Source organism: Thamnophis sirtalis, unplaced genomic scaffold (genome assembly GCF_051295495.1).
Source record: "Thamnophis sirtalis isolate CommonGarterSnake01/CBP01778 unplaced genomic scaffold, rThaSir2_p1.2 scaffold_1, whole genome shotgun sequence".
Taxonomy (NCBI): domain Eukaryota; kingdom Metazoa; phylum Chordata; class Lepidosauria; order Squamata; family Natricidae; genus Thamnophis; species Thamnophis sirtalis.
The window spans coordinates 67,244,497-67,263,215 of record NW_028261381.1 but is presented as its reverse complement, the minus strand read 5'-3'; the positions used below and the strand labels follow the sequence as shown (position 1 = coordinate 67,263,215).

At 40.2% G+C, this 18,719-nt stretch overlaps 1 protein-coding gene and 1 pseudogene across 1 annotated transcript; both read right to left on the bottom strand.

Moving 5' to 3' along the window:
- Positions 1 to 8,292: 8,292 nt before the first annotated feature.
- LOC148049508 (olfactory receptor 9G4-like) lies at positions 8,293 to 9,082 on the bottom strand (annotated as a pseudogene).
- On the bottom strand, positions 9,083 to 10,027 carry LOC106547170 (olfactory receptor 9G4-like). The gene has a single exon (XM_014064238.2). It carries the CDS (start codon positions 10,022 to 10,024, stop codon positions 9,083 to 9,085), a length of 942 nt encoding a protein of 313 aa, XP_013919713.2. The 5' UTR covers positions 10,025 to 10,027.
- Between the last annotated feature and the right edge of the window lie 8,692 nt (positions 10,028 to 18,719).

Sequence of the window (18,719 nt, the reverse complement as noted above, 5' to 3'; positions counted from 1 at the left end):
TATGGCTCCATGTGCCACCTGTGGCACTTGTGCCATAGGTTCGCCATCAGGGTTCTAGATCTAATCAGATGTTTTGCATCATTGAACAAGGCAGTCCTGCAGAGATCTAGGCCATTAGCTTTGAAAGGCCTTAAGCATTAATCAATAATGAATTTATTCTGTAGATACATTTAACATGGCTTTACATGTTTTTTAATGAAAAGATTCATAGTCCCATCCTAGATATAAGCCTTCTGCAACTTGGCATTCTTGAAATGTGGCACTTCCCAGCCAGAATGGTGAAAATGTTTATTATCTAGCAATTTGAACCACTGAGGTCTGAAAAGATCTGGAGAATGTTCTGCTAAAGAAATTTGGAATATGCATTTATTGAGAAGTGAACCCTACTGTTTATTTATTTATTTGTATTCCACCTTTATCATATTTACAAATAACTCAAGATGGCGAACATATCCAACATATCTTCCTTCTCCTATTTTCCCCACAACAACCACCCTATGAGGTGAGTTGGGCTGAGAGAGAATGACTGGCCCCAAATTGCCCACCTGGTTTTCATGGCTAAGGCAGGACTAGAATTCACAGTCTCTCATTTTCTAGCCTGGTGCCTTAATCACTCAGACTGTTGCTCGGAAAGTGCTTTCTAATAATTGGTTTAAGGACATTCCAGAGAAATCTTTCATTGTTCCATTATGTAATTTTATGAGGAACTCAGATATGGCTCAACTGTACAGCGTTAAATATTGCATGAATCTTATTTATATTGTCCTGATATACTTCCCTTCGTGAGAAGCATTCAATGCGCCCTTCTGCTTATTACCTCTGGAAGACAGTCCGTCTGAGGGATATTAGGTTACAAAACAGTGAATGACCCAAAGCTCCTAGTCACTGAAGGATGGTTTGCCCTGCTACAGGGAATCTTAATAACACCATCAAAGTATTGCAAGATATTACAATATTGCAATACTAGATTGTATTGCAATACAATCCATATAAGAGAATGTCAGTACATGTAAGAGCCAGTGGTGGGATTCAAAAACCTTTCCCAGTTCTGTGGGAGTGGCTTTGTGAACATGGCTTTGTGGGTGTGGCAGGGGAATGACACTTCAAAATCCCTATTCCCTCCCCACTCCTTGGGGAAGGGTACTGCAAAATCCCCATTCACTCCCCACCCCACTAACCTGCTTTCCAGCTCTGTTCTCCTGTTCAGGACAACAAAAGAAGATCAGCTGGGAGGCAGCGGAGGTGGGGCCAGCCTATTTCACGATTCTCTGAACTACTCAAAATTTCTGCTACCGATTCTTCAGAACCTGTCAGAACTGGCTGAATATCACAGAACCCAGACTCTGAAATTCAGGAAGAAAATCAAGAAAATCCTTGATGCATTGAATTGTCTTTTCATACTACATGTTTCCCTTTAAAGAGGCAAACAGTGGAAATGAGGTTTGCAAAAACTTGGATCCAATACTATATTCTTGGGTGAAAAGACCTGCTGTTTCTTACTGCTGGTTGGTTAGATTGGGGGTGAAGGGAGTTGACCCCAATGGAGTTTCAAGAACTCCAAGCTGCCTCTTTCAACAGCAGAGATCTCAGAGGGGGGTGGGGAGATTAAGTGGTTGCACAAACAATGAAAGTGCGTGAGAAAAGCGAAGGGAAAAATCAGCAAATTTCTATTCCTCTTTCTGAAAAGCATCCAAGTAAATTAACAAAGCTACTGTCCAATTTACCCTCTTCTGAAGGTATTCAGGAAGATTTCTCCCTACACGACAGACTTCTTTTCCTTAATCCCGAATTTCCTTTCTTTCTCCAAATAATATAAGCCTACCTCTACACAATGTCCTCAAAATCTCATATTAAGATTGAGTTTATACATTTTACTATGACATGGTTTGCTTGAAGATGGCTTGTTGAACCCCCGCTCCCAAATATATTAGTTTCATAAGTGAGCAACTAGCTAAACTAACTTAACTAAATCTTAAGCAGCTACTTTCTCATTATACTTTGGGATGTTTTGTGTGGATCAGATCCCACCAGGGGGATTTAGAGAGAAGTCACATTAAAACAAGAAACAATAAAGTTGGCCGAACTTGCAGAGGCAAAAGGGGAGCATTGCTAAAATCTGTGCTTGGTTTTCCCCTTTTGCAAAGCAGCTAATGCCTTCCCAGGCAAGCAGGAAGTGACTTTTGAAAGCATTCTTACTTTGCCTGTGCAAAATCCCACTGAGCTTGAGCAGAGCCACCAAACTGGAGAACTCTGTGACAGATGCTTAAAAGGTCAATGAGTTTATTACTTCCCTAACTGTATCCCCAATACACCAGTTTTTTTTTTGCAGCGTTTGTCAGTTATTTTAACCCCCACATGTGACTTTCTCTTCCCTTCCTTTCGGAGAAACAGAGAACTATGACTCAGACTGAGCTCCAGAGGACTCTACTGCTTCTTAGGCAGGGAGTGCTGATGAAGAGGAGGCAAAGAACCTGGAAGAACGGGTTGTTTTTTGTTTGTTTTTGGTGCCCCAGCCCTCAGGAGCAGTCTACAAGTCTCCCAAAGCCTATGAATGCCCTGTTTTTTTAAAACAAATGGGCCCGTGTTTGTGAAAAGTTGGGAAAAACCCTAACCCTGCGCATGTGTGCACCGTTCAATGTAAATTGTTCTGCGCGCATGTGTGGAACAATTTACAGTGAACTGCACACATGCAGTCACTAAAATTCAAAATGGCAGCACCCAAGTGGCAGCGAGGAAACCAGTTCGGGGGGAGGGGGGGTGTCCTGCCTGGATCGCTGCCAGTTCTGCGGCCCAGGCCTGAATTCCACTACCAAGTCAGCCAAATCGGGGTGAACTGGCAGCAACCCACCTCTGGTTACCTTTGGTTTCCAGACTTTCTTCACAGGAAGGAAGGAAGGAAGGAAGGAAGGAAGGAAGGAAGGAAGGAAGGAAGGAAGGAAGGAAGGAAGGAAGGAAGGAAGGAAGGAAGGAAGGTTAGTTGACAGACACTGGAATCCAGAGGTTAATTTCCTCATCTGCAATCTACTCTAAACAAGCTGAAAGTACAGATTTTCTCTAGGGACATCAAATTTACCTGAATGAAGGAAATTTAACTTTCCTACTAAGTATGTTTGGACCAGCCCATATATCAGCCTATATGGGAGTTTAATGTTTTCCTCAGTAAGATGACAACATCATTCCCTCAAATGAGGCCATCTAAATTCTCTGTGAAACCATTTAGATTAAATTGTTTTGATTATCCAAAATAGCAATATTACTATCATGCCAGAAGTTTTTTCTAATTCCCCCAAAGGGAGTCTCAACAGAATAAAAGGGGGGGGGGGGGAAACGCTGGTCCCTAGGGTTTACTCTGAATTCTCTGAGTAAACCTTTCTACCTTTGAGGGCACTTAGTGTTCAACTGCAATCACTTGTTTCAAGGACTTCACTGGAAACAAAAAAAACCTCTGAAAGACGGATTTAATAATGTTGAGTAATGTACACAACATAGAAAATGTGTATGTGTAATATTTATCTAACAGAGGATACGAAATGTTTTTAGCAGAGGTCTAATTATCTATATTTTGAGCAGCATTTCCAAACAGCCCAATCAAGATGGTGTCCAACATTAATCTAATGTAATATCTCTAAATAATTATACAACAGAACCCTTAAAATAGCAGTAAGTATAATACGACAGGAAGAAGTATTTAAGATGCAATTTAAAACGACTAAAGCAATTTAAAACTCAAAATAAAAAATAAATTGTGCCCACTCTTGTGAGGGAAGATCAAGAGACACCATTGGGAGCTGCAGGACAGCAAGGGCTCTATTATTTCTTCATTTTACAAAGAGATATTTTCCAGAAATAAGCTAGCAAGCAGTTATGATAAGAGCGGTTCCTTCATTGTCTCTACCTGCAGGATGCCTTTTCATTGGTGCAAAAGGTTGAGAGCATTAAATTGCTACTAGTCTTGCCTAGCTTCCTCTTTGACCATGATTTCCCCTCTTGAATCAGATTTGACTCATACAAATTACACAAATAAATCCCTGTAATCATCTAGACAACATTCTCAGAAATGGCTTTTTATTTTTTATACTTCCCAAAGTATTCCCAATTATCCTGTTTATACTTCATCTGCATACTGATTAACTCCTTCATTTAAAAATATCCATGATGTTCCAAGATTATTGGACCATCCAAACTACCATGAAGGAAATCTATCCCAGCAGACCATTTTTCATGCAAAAATCAAGGATTCTCCTCAGGAGCACCTATAACAGTTTGTGTTGGGATCTGTTTGATTTCTGCTTCAACAAAAGGAGTCAATAAATCAAGCTAGCTACAATTAATTTAGGTACTCACCGTACTCTGTCAAATATTTGCTAACAAGATAGATGCTTTGAAATTGTTATTGTTATACCGTTGTCTTTTGTTTTTAGTTATTATAAGCACATTCAAAAATATCAAAGACTTTGCTGTTCCAATAACAGAGATGGCATATCACCCAAAGAATTTTCAAAACTTTACTTTATTGCTACTACATGTGTTGACTGAGAGACAAAGCAAGGAATAAAACCAACATTCTCCTTCTTCTTACATTACCTTTTAGTATTTAATTTTTGTTCTAGGAAGCCATGGTGATGGATGTGGAAGTCTCCCCTCATTTTATCCCTACAACAAGCACCCCAAATAATAGGTTAGATTGAGGTTGACTGAATCCAAGTCACACAGGGAGTTACATAATGTTAGGTTTCCTGTGTCCCTTTCATATCTTTAATATTTCCACCACTGTGCCTCATATGTCAGCATTCCCAGGAACAGCAAAAGGTGCCCATCTAAATCAATGGAAAAATCAATGATTTCTTTGGTTGGGATTGGTCATCTATTTCTATATTCCCCAAATAAAATTAAAGGTAAATGTTCCCCTCACACGTATATGCTAGTTGTTCCCGACTCTAGGGGGCAGTGCTCATCTCCATTTCAAAGTTGAAGAGCCCGTGCTGTCCAAAGATGTCTCTGTGGTCATGTGGCTGGCATGACTAAATGCTGAAGGCACATGGAACACTGTTACCTTCCCACCAAAGATGGTTCCTATTTTTCTACTTGCATTTTTATATGCTTTCAAACTGCTAGGTTGGCAGAAGCTGGGAAAAATAATGGGAGCTCACCCCGTTACACAGCACTAGGGATTCGAACTGCTGAATTGCTGGCCTTTCTGAGTGACAAGCTCAGCATCTTAGCCACTGAGCCACCACTTCCCTTATTCCCCAAATAGGTACAAGAAAAAAGGATAAAGTTCCTCTGGTTGCTTGTTGGCTATAAACTAGTTTAAAAATAATTCATGTAATGCAAATTTCAGAACAAATCCATTCATTTTCATAATTTGAGGCCATAGATTCTTGGATTCTTCCTCTTTAAGTTGTCATTTTCCCACAAGCATTATGCATCTTTTACTTGTTGGTCCCTTTCCACCTGAGTTTATATATTTAAATAATATTTAAATAAGACACTCACAAATAATTTCTGTTGGAGTGGCTTATAAGCCTTGTAAAATGAATGAAAGGAATGGATGGATGAATGGATGGATGGATGGATGGATGGGTGGCCGATAAGTACCGTAAGTAAGATACCATATTGGGGAGAAAATGGATTGACACAAGTTTGTGCTATGTCTGGTATTAAAGATGCAATTCAGGTACAGGAGACTTTCTTTTGTCTTTCACCAGAAGGGAAAGGGAAACTCATGGCATCTTTTTTCCTCCCAGTGAAACTGATAAAAGTCATTGCAGAAAAATGGAACAATTGTGACCCTCTGCTGATGCACAAGTGTCTCCCTCATCTTCCAGTGAAGACCACTAGATTATAGATCTCTCTGTCTTTGCAGGGACACGTATGTATCTTTGTAGGTAATGAGAAGGCTATCTGGATATATGTTTGTGCATAGAGATCTATCTCAAAACTCCCCAAGTTTACCTACTCAGAATTAGCCCCATCTTCTTCAGTATATCCTTCATGTGTTTAAAGATGCTATCAGTTTTCATTTGGTATCTCATATTCTCCAGGCAAATATGCTTTTTCCAACATTTCCTCTTAAGTCCAGTTTTGGAAACTTTCAAAGCAATGATGCCCACCAATAGACATCATTGGTCTTTGTAGTGAAGTTTGATCTAAACAGAGTAGCATTGTGTCTACACTGGCTATTGATTCACTTATTTATTCTGTCCTTTCATTCTGGAGCTCAAGACAGCATACATAATGTTCTTCCTCTTTCTCTCTATGGACACTAGTCTCTGTGAGATGGATTGGGCCTGGAGAAGATGGTCCAAAGTTGTTAAGTAAACTAATATATTGTTTGTTTGTTTGTTTGTTTATTAGGATTTATAGGCCGCCCTTTTCCCTGAGGGGACTCAGGGCGGCTTACAATCATTAGGGAGGGGGTGCAATTCAAAAATAAACAGTATGTGAACAAAGTAAAATAATAAAAACACAACTTGCATTCAACACTCAACACTCGGGTGGGGCAAATTAGAAGCTTATCCCCAGGCCTGTTGGGATAGCCAGGTCTTGAGGGCTGTGCGGAAGGCCTGGATGGTGGTGAGGGTGCGTATCTCGACGGGGAGGTCATTCCACAGGTCGTTCCATATTGCTATTGCAGAAGCCCCCTATGGTTAAAACAGACACTGAACATGGCCAAAATATTTCTACTGAAAACTTTTTACTATAACCCAAATGAAAGAACTTATTTGCCACATTGCTTCCTTTTTGTGGTGTTGTGGTGTTGATTACAATAGTGTTTTCATTGCATCATGCTATTCAATTATTCTGAAGGAACTGCATTATGCAATTGTTAAATATGAAATCTTGCTGTTTGTAAAGTTCTGCCATTGTTCAACTTTATTTTATTATTTCATTTCATTTCATTTCATTTCATTTATTTTATTAATTTTATTGACATATGGTGATTTGGCCCATGAGTGCTTTAGAACCCAATTTATGAAACCCCAGGGCGCCCCTGACCATCATCCCATTGGAGTTCAATAGAATTGCACAGCTATAACAAATTTGAATAAATAAATTCCCCAAATGCATCAGCATTTTTTGCCAAAATTGTCATTTTGACTCATCAAATCATTGAGAAAAAGCAGTGGGTTTAAAGTAGTTCTATATAAATGAAAAATCCTTCTTCCCAAGAATCTACAACAAAAAATTGTAGTTCTTTTTGCCCACAATGCTGCATTCACTATATCCAATCATACACTTAAAATTCAAAAATTTTCATATATTTTAATAGGATTTTAGGATTTAATTTTAAGATTTAATAGGATTTTAAGAAGACTTGCGGCATCCTGCTACGAGAGGATGTACAGGTGTGATGAGCCTCTCAAAGACCCATTGCTGGTGGAGTTTGGGGGAACAAGCCAGGATCCCTATTGCTCCTGCTTTCCTTGCATGCAGCCAAAAGTTTACGAAAGGCAGTGAGGTGAAATTCCAAGCTCAACCTGTACCCATATCCTGCGTATTAAGCCCACTTTCTCAGCCTACGACCCAAGCAACCCTCCCCTCCTGCTGAGGCTTTAGGAATACTTTGCAAGTGAATTCACCCATATCACCATGAGCCACCCCGCTCCTAATTGAGGGCAAAGCTAAAGCAGAAAGAAGTGACCACTTGCATCGAGTGACTGCCAGCAGCTGCAGAAGAAGTTGGGCAGTGATGTGATAGGTGTAGGGTGTGGGAGGCCTGGCTACAACATTCCTAAAGTGAGTGAGTGTGGGGCGCATGGGGCAACTCCTCCCCCCACCTCCACCATAGCTTGATTTTTAAGGCTGCACCTCAATCCCATCTCATACAACCAGATGGAGGGTGGGGATTAATCAGGTCTTATTTTGGGGGTAGGACTTATTTTATGCACAGGCATGAAAATCAGTCTAAGGCTTTTTTGGGGGGTAGGTCATATTTTTGGGGAAACACAGTATTATATGAGAGGAAGGAAAGAAGGTGAGTGAGTGAGGGAGGGAGGGAGTAAGGAAGGTGTCAGGGTTCCAAGTAATACCTCCAATGAAGACTCTGAGGCTTGGATTTCCTCAAAGTTCCATTTTATTAGAGATGTCATATTGGCACATCTGGAAAAATGTTATTTTGACTATATATCACCCACACTCTATATAATCCCCCCTCCCATTTTCCCACAGTAGAAAATGTTGCAAGCCTGAAGGCCCAAAGGTAAAAGATGGCTTGCACGTCTGAGGAAAAGGAATGAAGGGCTTACATTTTCTGTAATCCAGTCTAGAGAAATACAGTATTGGTAACATTCATTTGTGTGCTAGAAATCTCCTCCAGACTTTCTTGAAGGCTGCCTTCACATCTTTGTTGCGTAAGCTGTAAATGAAAGGGTTGACCAGAGGATTGACTACTGTATAAAACAATGCATTTGCCTTGTCCCAATTTGGAGTGTGTTGAGAGTGAGGTCGGCAATACATAATTAGAATGGAGCCATAGAAGAGAGTGACTGAAACCAAGTGAGCAGAGCAAGTGAAGAAGGCTTTGTGTCTCCCTGCAGCTGAGCGGATACGCACTACGGCTGCCCCAATACCAATAATAGGAGCTCAGGATGACAACTGTGGTTACTAACATATTACTACCAATAAGAGTAGTCAGAATGAATTCATATACTTGTGTGTCATCACAGGCCATCTTCACAAGTGGCACCACATCACAAAAGTAGTGGTTGATGACATTTCCCCCCCCCAAAAAAAAACGTAGTCAAAAGGTGTTACTAGTGTGTTCAATGGCATTGGCAAAAGCAGCTACGTAGGAACCTACCACCAGCTGGATACAGAGCTTCTTAGGCATGGCAATGGCATAAAGGAGTGGGTTGCAGATGGCCACAAAGCGGTCATAGGCCATGACGGCCAGTAAAAAGCATTCACCGAAGGTTAATCCAGCAGAGAAGAAGAACTGGGCTGCACAACCTGCTAGGGACATGCGGTTGTTCTTGGACACACAATCAGACAAGATCTGAGGAGTGGAAAGCTGACAGTATAAATTGGGGCTTAATTTTTCCGTAATCTAGTCTGGAGAAATACAGAACCTAAATGACATTCATTTGGGTGCTGTAAGTCTCCCCCAGATTTTTTTGAAGGCTGCCTTTACATCTTTGTTGCGTAGGCTATAAATTAAAGGGTTGACCAGAGGATTGACTATTGTATAAAACAATGCATTTGCCTTGTCCCAATTTGGAGTGTGCCAAGAGTGAGGTCTGCAATACATGATTAGAATGGAGCCATAGAAGAGAGTGACTGAAACCAAATGAACAGAGCAAGTGAAGAAGGCTTTGCGTCTCCCTGCAGCCGAGCGGATACGCACTATGGCTACACCAATACCAATATAGGAGCTCAGGATCACAATTGTGGTTGCTAACATATTACTACCAATAAGAGTAGTTAGAATGAATTCATATACTTGTGTGTCATCACAGGCCATCTTCACAAGTGGCACCACATCACAAAAGTAGTGGTTGATGACATTTTCCCCACAAAAACGTAGTCGAAAGGTGTTACTAGCGTGGGCAATGGCATTGGCAAAACCAGCTATGTAGGAACCTACCACCAGCTGGATACAGAGCTTCTTAGGCATGGCAATGGCATAAAGGAGTGGGTTGCAGATGGCCACAAAGCGGTCATAGGCCATGACGGCCAGTAAAAAGCATTCACTGAAGGTCAATCCAGCAGAGAAGAAGAACTGGGCTGCACAACCTGCTAGGGACATGCGGTTGTTCTTGGACACACAATCAGACAAGATCCGAGGAGTGTAGACTGTTGAATACCAAATATCCAGGAAGGAAAGGCTGCCCACAAAGAAGTACATGGGTGTGTGCAAGTGGAAGTTCAGGTAGATCAGGGCCATGAGACCCAGATTCCCAATCAGTGTTAGGGTATAGGAGACCAAGAAAAGCACAAAGAAGGTTATTCGTAGAAATGGGTCTGTTGTAAATCCAACCAAGACAAAACCAGTAATGGCTGTTTGGTTGCTTTTCACTTCCATTGTTTTCAGACGCACAACCTGTTTACAGAGGAGAGAGAACTAAGAATTTGGCAGAAGTCAGTCCAGGAATAGATAATTCATTCAAAACCTTTGAAGGATGTGTTGAACCCCCAACAGCTTTGGTACAATTTTGTTTCTGCTTTTTAAATGTTCTATAACTATTTACAGGATGCAGGTCAGAATCATAGGCACTCTGTGAACTTTTCCAACTCTTTCTGAATATAGATCAGAGTGATGTTATTGACTGTCTGACCTTTAGGAGACTTGGTTATAAGTAGAATTTCGAAACCATGCCAACAAAGTGTCTATAACCAAGGCTATGGTTTTCCCAGTTGCAATGTATGGCTGTGAAAGTTGGACCATAAGAAAAGCTGAGCACCAAAGAATTTAGGCCTTTGAACTATGGTGCTGGAAAAGACTCCTGCGAATCCCTTGTCTTGCAAGGCGATCAAATCGATCAGTCCTAGAAGAGTTCAACCCTGACTGCTCTTTAGAAGGCTAGATCCTGAAGATGAAACTCAAATACTTTGGCCACCTAATTAAAAGTCAGGACTCACTGGAGAAGAGCCTAATGCTGAGAACTACTGAGGGTAAAAGAAGAAGGGGATGACAGAGAATGAGGTGGCTGGATGGAGTAACTGAAGCAGTAGGCATGAGCTTAAATGGACTCCAGAGAATAGTAGAGGACGGGAAGGGCTGAAGGAATGTTGTCCATGGGGTCGTGATGGGTCAGACATGACTTCGCAACTAACAACAACAGAATTTTGAGGAAGACTAATCTGTGAAATTAGAGATACGTCGTAGGACAGATAATGTGTAGCCACTTTTACATATTTGCCAAGATAACTTGCTCATGTAAACATGATGAGTCAACCTGGAGTTGAAGGAAACATTGGCTTTTCTAAAAGGACACAGGGAAATGGAGGCATATATTCCACATGGATTCCTTCTCCTAAGGGATATAAAAAAGGTTGGCCAATGATTTCCCATATTGAAGTTGTGTCTGGATTATTTAAGGAAGAATAAAGTGTAGGAGTTTCCTTGATTGACCCAAGACATTTCAGCTGATTTGGAGATGGTTACATTGTTATATGATTAATTGAAGAAGCCCACTCAGATCTTTGGGACTACATTGCCTTCTGCTCAAAGATTAGAATTGAGAGGCAATATTTTTCTTCTGCTTGGCATTCCTCTCTAACCAAGAGTTGGCTTTACAGCCTGTGAGGTGATAAATTAGGTTTCATATATACTACCTATAAAATAAACTCCATGGTTTTACCAAGGCTCGAAAGAGAGAGAGAATGTAAATCTAAATGCCTTCCCAGAATTAGACTCCTGCTCCTAAGAAGACTAAGACAATGACAGGTATGCAGAAAATAAAGATATGTTTGCAACTACAAAAAACTACATTTTAAAAAAGAGAATGGTTTAAATTATAAAATCACATTTAAATCTATGTAACCCAGATCTTTTTAATAATCTATTTGCTATGGGCACACATAGGAGAAAAGAAAAGAACAAGAGATTAAAATGATCCAAAATCTACCATCCCAAATTAAAACAAAGAAAAGCATCCTGGTAATTTCTATTAGTCTGAGATGATGAAATATTTTTAACACTTGGCAAAAGATACAGCAAACCCTAGAAATACTTTTACTGCAATGCTGATCAGGTGAGGGTTGGGCTTCATAGTTAGGAGACCAAGTAGAACACTGTTTAAAGTTTGGACTCCAGGCAGGATGAGGCCACTGTATTGTAATGGGGGAAGAGTACATGTAGTAAACCTACATGCTGTTAACATGAATTGCAAGTGAAAAAAGGTCATACGTAAATACCTGAAAATCTGAAGTTTTGCACATGAAATTTTGAACATATGGATTTTACAATGATAGATCAAAGAAGGGAAAATGAGGTATAATTTTTCATATCAATACCTCACAAAGCAGGTTTAGAGGGGCCTAGAATAATTCAAATCTAGACAAAATATTTTAAATGTTGCAAAAATAATTCAATACTATGCACTCAGTCAACTGGCCATCAGAGGAAACATTTCTTCATAATTGTCAAGGAATTGCTGCATCCATAGTGTAAAATTTTAAACAGAATATCTTTTTAGAAAATCTGCCTCTTGCTAAATTATGGTAACTTGTATGGCTCATCATGCTAACTGGGAATTCTTATTTTTTTTTAATTTAACTGTTATTAATGTCTTTTCAATCTGGAAATAATTCACCATACTTTGGTTCCTTCTCTATATCAAAGATACTAGGTCACATATGAATTGTTTCACACTCAACGAAATTGGCTGGAGGACAATTCCCTCAAAGCAGAATTATTTCAAAATAGAAGAGAGAGAAAGCTTAGGCTGGCTGGAGCTGTAAAACTAAAACATATAGCAGAAAGTCCAAATAGGGAAATAAAGATTTCATGGATTTCAAGAAAGCAGAGTAATATTAGGAGTCATGATTAACATTTGCACTGTAGTAATGACTGTTTCTCTGTTGTGCTATTGAAATACAGATAGTCCTCAGCGTACAACCACAATTGAGCCCAAAATTTATGTTGCTAAGTGAGAAATGTGTTAAGTAAGTTTCACCCCATTTTACAAATTTTCCAGTCACATTTCTTAAGTGAATTACTGCAGTTGTTAAGTTAGTAACACGGTTGTTAAATCAATCTGGTTTCCACATTGACTTTGCTTGTCAGAAGTTTGCAAATGGTGTTTGTGTAACCCCAGGATATTGCAACTGTCATAAATGTGAGTCAGTTGCCAAGCATCTGAATGTAAATCACATGACCATAGGATGCTGCAACGGTCATAAGTGTGAAAAACAGTTATAAATCACTTTTTTCAGTGCCATTGTCACAAACGATCACTAAGTGAACTTTTGTAAGTTGAAGACTACCTGTACACTGCTTTATTCTGTGAAACCTACAGTATTCAGTCTTTTACAGCTTCCTTGCTTAATGAATTCAGATTCCCTAGTTAGCCTGTCACCTCATGCCTAAAGCTCTGTAATCCCGAAAATATTTTGATCTCTAAATTATCTCATATGATGCAACTCTTTATTCAAGATTCAAGATTCAAGATTTAATGAATTTGTATGCCGCCCAATCCCAAAGGACTCCGGGCGGCTTACATAAAAACAGTTTTAAAAATACTAAAAGATTTAAAATACAAAGAAGTATTGAAATACTCTCCAATTTTCTAGACCTTTAAAATCCTCCTTCAGAAAATTGGACCACTCAAACATTTCTTGTATCTTTTCTAAAGGCTTTCTGTGAGGAAGATGGATGGGTAAGAAGTTTAATAGAGATAGGTAAGTAGATAGATGGCTGGCTGGCTAGATGATAGGTAGATAGGTAGGTAGGTAGGTAGGTATGTAGATAGGTAGATAGGTAGGTAGGTAGGTAGGTAGATAAGTAGGTAGGTAGATAGATAGGTAGGTAGATAGGTAGGTAGGTAGGTAGATAGGTAGATAAATAGATAGAGATAAATCTTTTTCTCAGCTGCACAACTGCCTAGCTTTCCAGAGCACTGATAACTTGATTTCACTATTCTGCACTGCTCTTTTTCTACAAAATTTCATAAAACTAAGTTTCTACCAACGTACAGTAGATTCAGTTGTTCTCTTGGAGGTAGTTTAGGTAATTAAACATTCTAAAGATGTGCTGTGAAAAGCTTTCTCTGTCCTTTCTCCGACCTCTACCTGGACTTTATTTTTCAAATCCTTTGTTTTAAAGGCATGTGTCAGAGGCAGGTTTGACTCCTACCTGCTGTTAGAGAAAGTGCGAAGAAACTGAAGTGTTACCATGCATGATGCATGGACCTGCCTCTGGGATGAATTGGAAGTCAAAAAGTAATTTGCCTTCAAACATTTTAGAATTAGTTAAGTTCCAGCTGGGGAAATTATAACCTTGATGGGAATTTCCCTAATTTAAATCTAGTGATGCCAAACTTACCTGAATCAAGTAGAATACGTCTTCCCACTAAGTCTGTTTGGACAAGCTAACAGACCACCATACATGAGAGCTTTGTGTTTTCCTAAATAGGGTGAGCACAATATACCTTCAACTTAAGTAGCCTCAGTTCCCTGTGGAAGACTGAGTCTTTCCTCTGATGATCTGGAACATTAGTATCATGCCAAACATTTTCTCTTAACTTTCCCAAAGGGAATTTCATCTAAGAAAAAGAATGGGGGGAAAACCACCATTCCCTACCCGAGATCTTCAAGTAAATAATCATCTTCCACATTAAAAGTTCAGTCATTTTATGTATTTATTTATCATTTCACCTTATATCATTTGTTTTAGGGCCCTTTCTGGAAGAAACAGTGTTGTTCACATTTGATAATAGCCAGACCTTTTATTATTATAATAAAAAACTATTTATTTAAATAGGTTTTAGAGAAAAACATAAAAAGGGAAAGAAAAGAAAATAACAAAAACAACAACAAACTGAAGAGAAAAGAAGGGATTAATAAGAAAGCTGTTAGCTAGCGTGAATGATTAATCTGGCTTGAATCATGGTTCTAAGTCTATACAGATTCAAACCAAAACTAACTAAAGTGAATAATTATGGCTTCATCATATTTGAGAAGTAAACTCCAATTTCCGCATTATAAAATAAAGCCTAAAGATCTATTAAAAATTGTGGATTATTTTTTTTTGAAAAAATTGATGTCTTACACCTCTTATTTAAAAATATTTTATTTTTATGGAACTTTTAAAATCAGTTCCTTGAATACAATCCCCCTCCCCCTTTTTCAATTTCTTATGTTTTTAAATGTTAAAGACTCATAGTTTGGCAAATTATTTCTAGGAAACACACACACACACACAAACATGCAATCAACTTTGCAAAGTTGAATAGAAAAATATGAATATTCATCAGTGGTGGGTTGCAGGTGGTACACCCCAGTACGGGAGTACCGGTGCCTGCCTGGAGCACCAGGTACCGTTCTAGTATGATGCTCCAGAGGGCCCACCCACCCACCTGAACTCCTTACCTGTATTTGAGCTCTTCGGCACTTCCACGCATGTGCACGGCGAGCATAGCACCTGTGCGACACTCCGCAAAGAAATTTTGAACTTTGCAAAGTTGAACAGAAAAATATGAATATTCACCCAGTCCCTGTATCAGATTTTATTTCCTAACTAGCAATCCATGATTTAATTTCATATAATTTAACTGGTAACATAAATGTTCACACATCTCCCCTCCAACTCAAGAGCAAAGAATACTACTTCTTATCCACATGTCTAAACATGTCAGGATCAGAGGTGGGTTGCTAATTTTTTTACTACCGGTTCAGGTGCGTTCCCACATATGCACACAACACTTCTGCGCATGCACAGAAGTGTCTGGCGGATGGGTGGAGCCCAATGGTGGGATTCAAATAATTTAACAACCGGTTCTCTGCCCTAATGACCATCTGGGTAAGTGGGGCTTGGTGGTCATGTGACTGGGTGGGCGTGGCCAACTCAAGGTCACTCAGGTCGATGGGCGCTTCGCCTTAACTGTTACAATGTAATAAGGGTTAACCGGAGAGGCAATTTCTGTAAGCAGGGCAATAAAGATTAGGCTAGAAACAACACTAGAATGTTTCCTTCCTGCCTTCCTTACAGGACTAGCCCTGTAAAGTGGAAAAAAACAAAAGGAGATTTCTTCCAACAACCGGTTCTCTGAACTGCTTAGAAAGTTACCAACTGGTTCTCCCAAATAGGTGCGAACTGGCTGAATCCCACCACTGGTGGAGCCTCCCACCAACACCACTACTGGTTTGCTTGATCCGGGCTGAACTGGTAGCAACCCACCTCTGGTCAGGATCATGATTCATGGCATGGGCTGAGGTCTGTCACATGACAGCCAGTAATGACAGCCAATAAGTCTGTCACATGACAGTCAGTAAGGATCGGAATTATATGTCCAGGCATGTCTGGGAATCAACTGCATGTAGTTTCCAGTTGTGAATCAAACTCTGTTTTCTATTGGGAGACATATTGTGATTTAAATGATCATGAGTTCCTGAACTATGATCACTGCGTGTCTCCTTGGAAGTTTCTTATGGAGAAATATTGATATATTGTGGATGGTGATTTACCGCCTTCAGGCTGCCCTTCCCATCTTCCCTCTGCCATTTTGTCTGGCAGGAAAAACAGGTGCCTGGTTTCCACTGAGGCATATTCTTGTCACGCCTGCCATGTTCATTATTGTATGTTAAATGGGATCCTTGCAAACCCAGTTTTGGCTCTTTTCAAAGAGGCGGGAAATCAGTAATTATAAAAACAGGACTAGGCCTCTCCTGATGAAGCTGTCATGGAAGTGTGTGTGCTTATGATACGTGTGTCTCTTGCCTGGCCCCTGGGAGATGGAGGTGCTGCTTTTCAAGGTTCTTCCTGGGGCTTTACTGTTGAAGGTCTCAAGGAAGGAAGAAGGATGCATTGAAAAGGGAGAAACAGTTCTTTCTGCTTCAATGCAAAGTGTGCAACGCCCAGTTTGACAACAGATTGAAGAAGTTACTGGCATAGAGCATACAGTTGCTCTATCCCAGCGATGGCGAACCTTTCCGGCACCAAGTGGAAACTGGAACGTGTGTGTGTGTGTGTGTGTGTGTGTGTGTGTGTGTGTGTGTATGTGTATGTGTGTGTGTGCACGCCGGAGCACCAGAAACCCAAAGACCAGCTGGCCGGTATGCATGTCAGAGCGCCGGAAACCAGAAGACCAGCTGATGATGGTCACGTGCCCACAGAAAAGGCTCTGCGTGCCATATGTTCGCCATCATGGCTCTATCCTAATCTTAAGCCCATTTGAGGAGAGACCATGCACGACTGGCCGTGCTCCACGGCAGGAGGAGGCATGGCACAATGGAGCAACTGCTGCTTGTTTGGTGGGGGGGGGTGCTGGCTATAATGGGCAGCTTTGTTTTTTTCTCACAGTGATTCTGCCGCTTGCCCCACCCACTACCAGCCAGATGCCCTCGCTTCCCTCAAGTATTGCTTTGCCAACTTAATTTCCAGCTCCGTCGTGTTTTTTGCTATCATGTGCAGGAAAAGAAGTTTTCGTGACTAAAAAAAAATTCTATCGATTCCAACTTTGTAAGATTTTTTTCTTTTGCAAGAGGTTGAAATTGATTGATTGCATTTTATTTTTAGTCCCACAAAGTTTTGTTTCTCTGCACATGATGGCGAGAAATGTGATGGAGCTGGAAATCAGGTAGGTGAATAAATGCTTGGGGGAAGCGAGGGTATCTGACCATTGCCAGCAAACCTTTCTGCCCACAAAAAACTCATTTTTGACCGCTGACATCAAAAGGCGGAGCAAGAGCTGCCGGAAAGAAGCCAGTAGACCTGGGAATCTGAAATACCTTTCCTCCTCCCCCCGACCAACCTTTCCCCCAACTGTCACATTCCCCAAATTACAGCGAAAGCGAGAGGCAGGAAGCCCTGCCATGCTTGGTGGGGGAGAGAGAAGAGGAGCTCCATCTCATTCCATGACCCCCAATGAAAGGCAGTGTCAGCCACACGCCCTGTCACCATGCAGAGATCATGTAGGCAGAGGCAAAGGCAGGCAAGCAGGCCGGGCTGTGTGAGAGGCAGCTAAGGGAGGAAGACTCAGTAGGCAAGGATCACCTGGGCTGTGGGGGGACGTGGTTGAGGCAAGTGAGGGAACCAGAGAGTAGCAGCAGCTATGCCACAGGCAGGACTATAGAAATCGGTCAATGTGGGCGGGTTGAGATAAGGAGGAGGGGCAGGGTAGGGCCAGCCAACAATTTAACAACCCGTTCGGCCAAAGTGGTGCGAATTGGTGGAATCATATCTCTATGTATATTTATGTGTGTGGTGTATGTGTATGTGTATGTGTATGTATATGTACTTGGATCAAATAAGTCAATTTTATATTTCTTTTTGTTTTTAAAATCTTGATATTTATTCCTTTTAAAAAGAATCCCCAAAGCTTATTTCTTTTTATTTTCTCTCAGGAACTCCCTTGTGAGTATAGCACTTCTTTTTTATAAGTCCAAGATAAATAAATTGTCCACGTCACTCCCCTGATTCATTATTTGTCTGTTGCTTTTAGTGATTAAGTCATCAACTGGTTTCACTTATAAATACATTCTCCATTTCATTCTTCTATTTTGTCATTTTAAAATCCATATCCCAAACAGTCTCATTCTCATTTGTATCCTCTTCTCTTTTAAATTCATTTTATTGCAGCATACAATCTTAAAATAAATTTCTGAGTGCATTGTTAGCAACATCCTTGTTTTCTTTGAAAGTCAATATACTTTTCTCCCTCCTATATTAGTAGAGCTCCTTTCCTTTAATTATAATATTTAGTTATTTCTAGTTGCCTTTAGTGTTCAACCATTAAATTCTCCTTTTATCATGGGTTTAATCCGCAACACTTTCCCACAAACACTTTGTATGTTTGTGTGTGTATTTGTGTGTGTTTCCTAGAAAGAATTTGCCAAACTATGAGTCTTTAACATTTAGAAACATAAGAAATTGAAAAAGGGGGAGGGGGATTGTATTCAAGGGACTGATTTTAAAAGTTCCATAAAAATAAAATATTTTTAAACAAGAGGTGTAAGACATCAATTTTTCCAAAAATAAATCCACAATTTTTAATAGATCTTTAGGCTTTTCTTTATTTTATAATGCGGAAAATGGAGTTTACTTCTCAAATATGTTG

Excerpts from the sequence above, each read along its gene's own strand:
- LOC106547170 (XM_014064238.2), bottom strand. The coding sequence starts at position 10,024 with ATGGAAGTGAAAAGCAACCAAACAGCCATTACTGGTTTTGTCTTGGTT.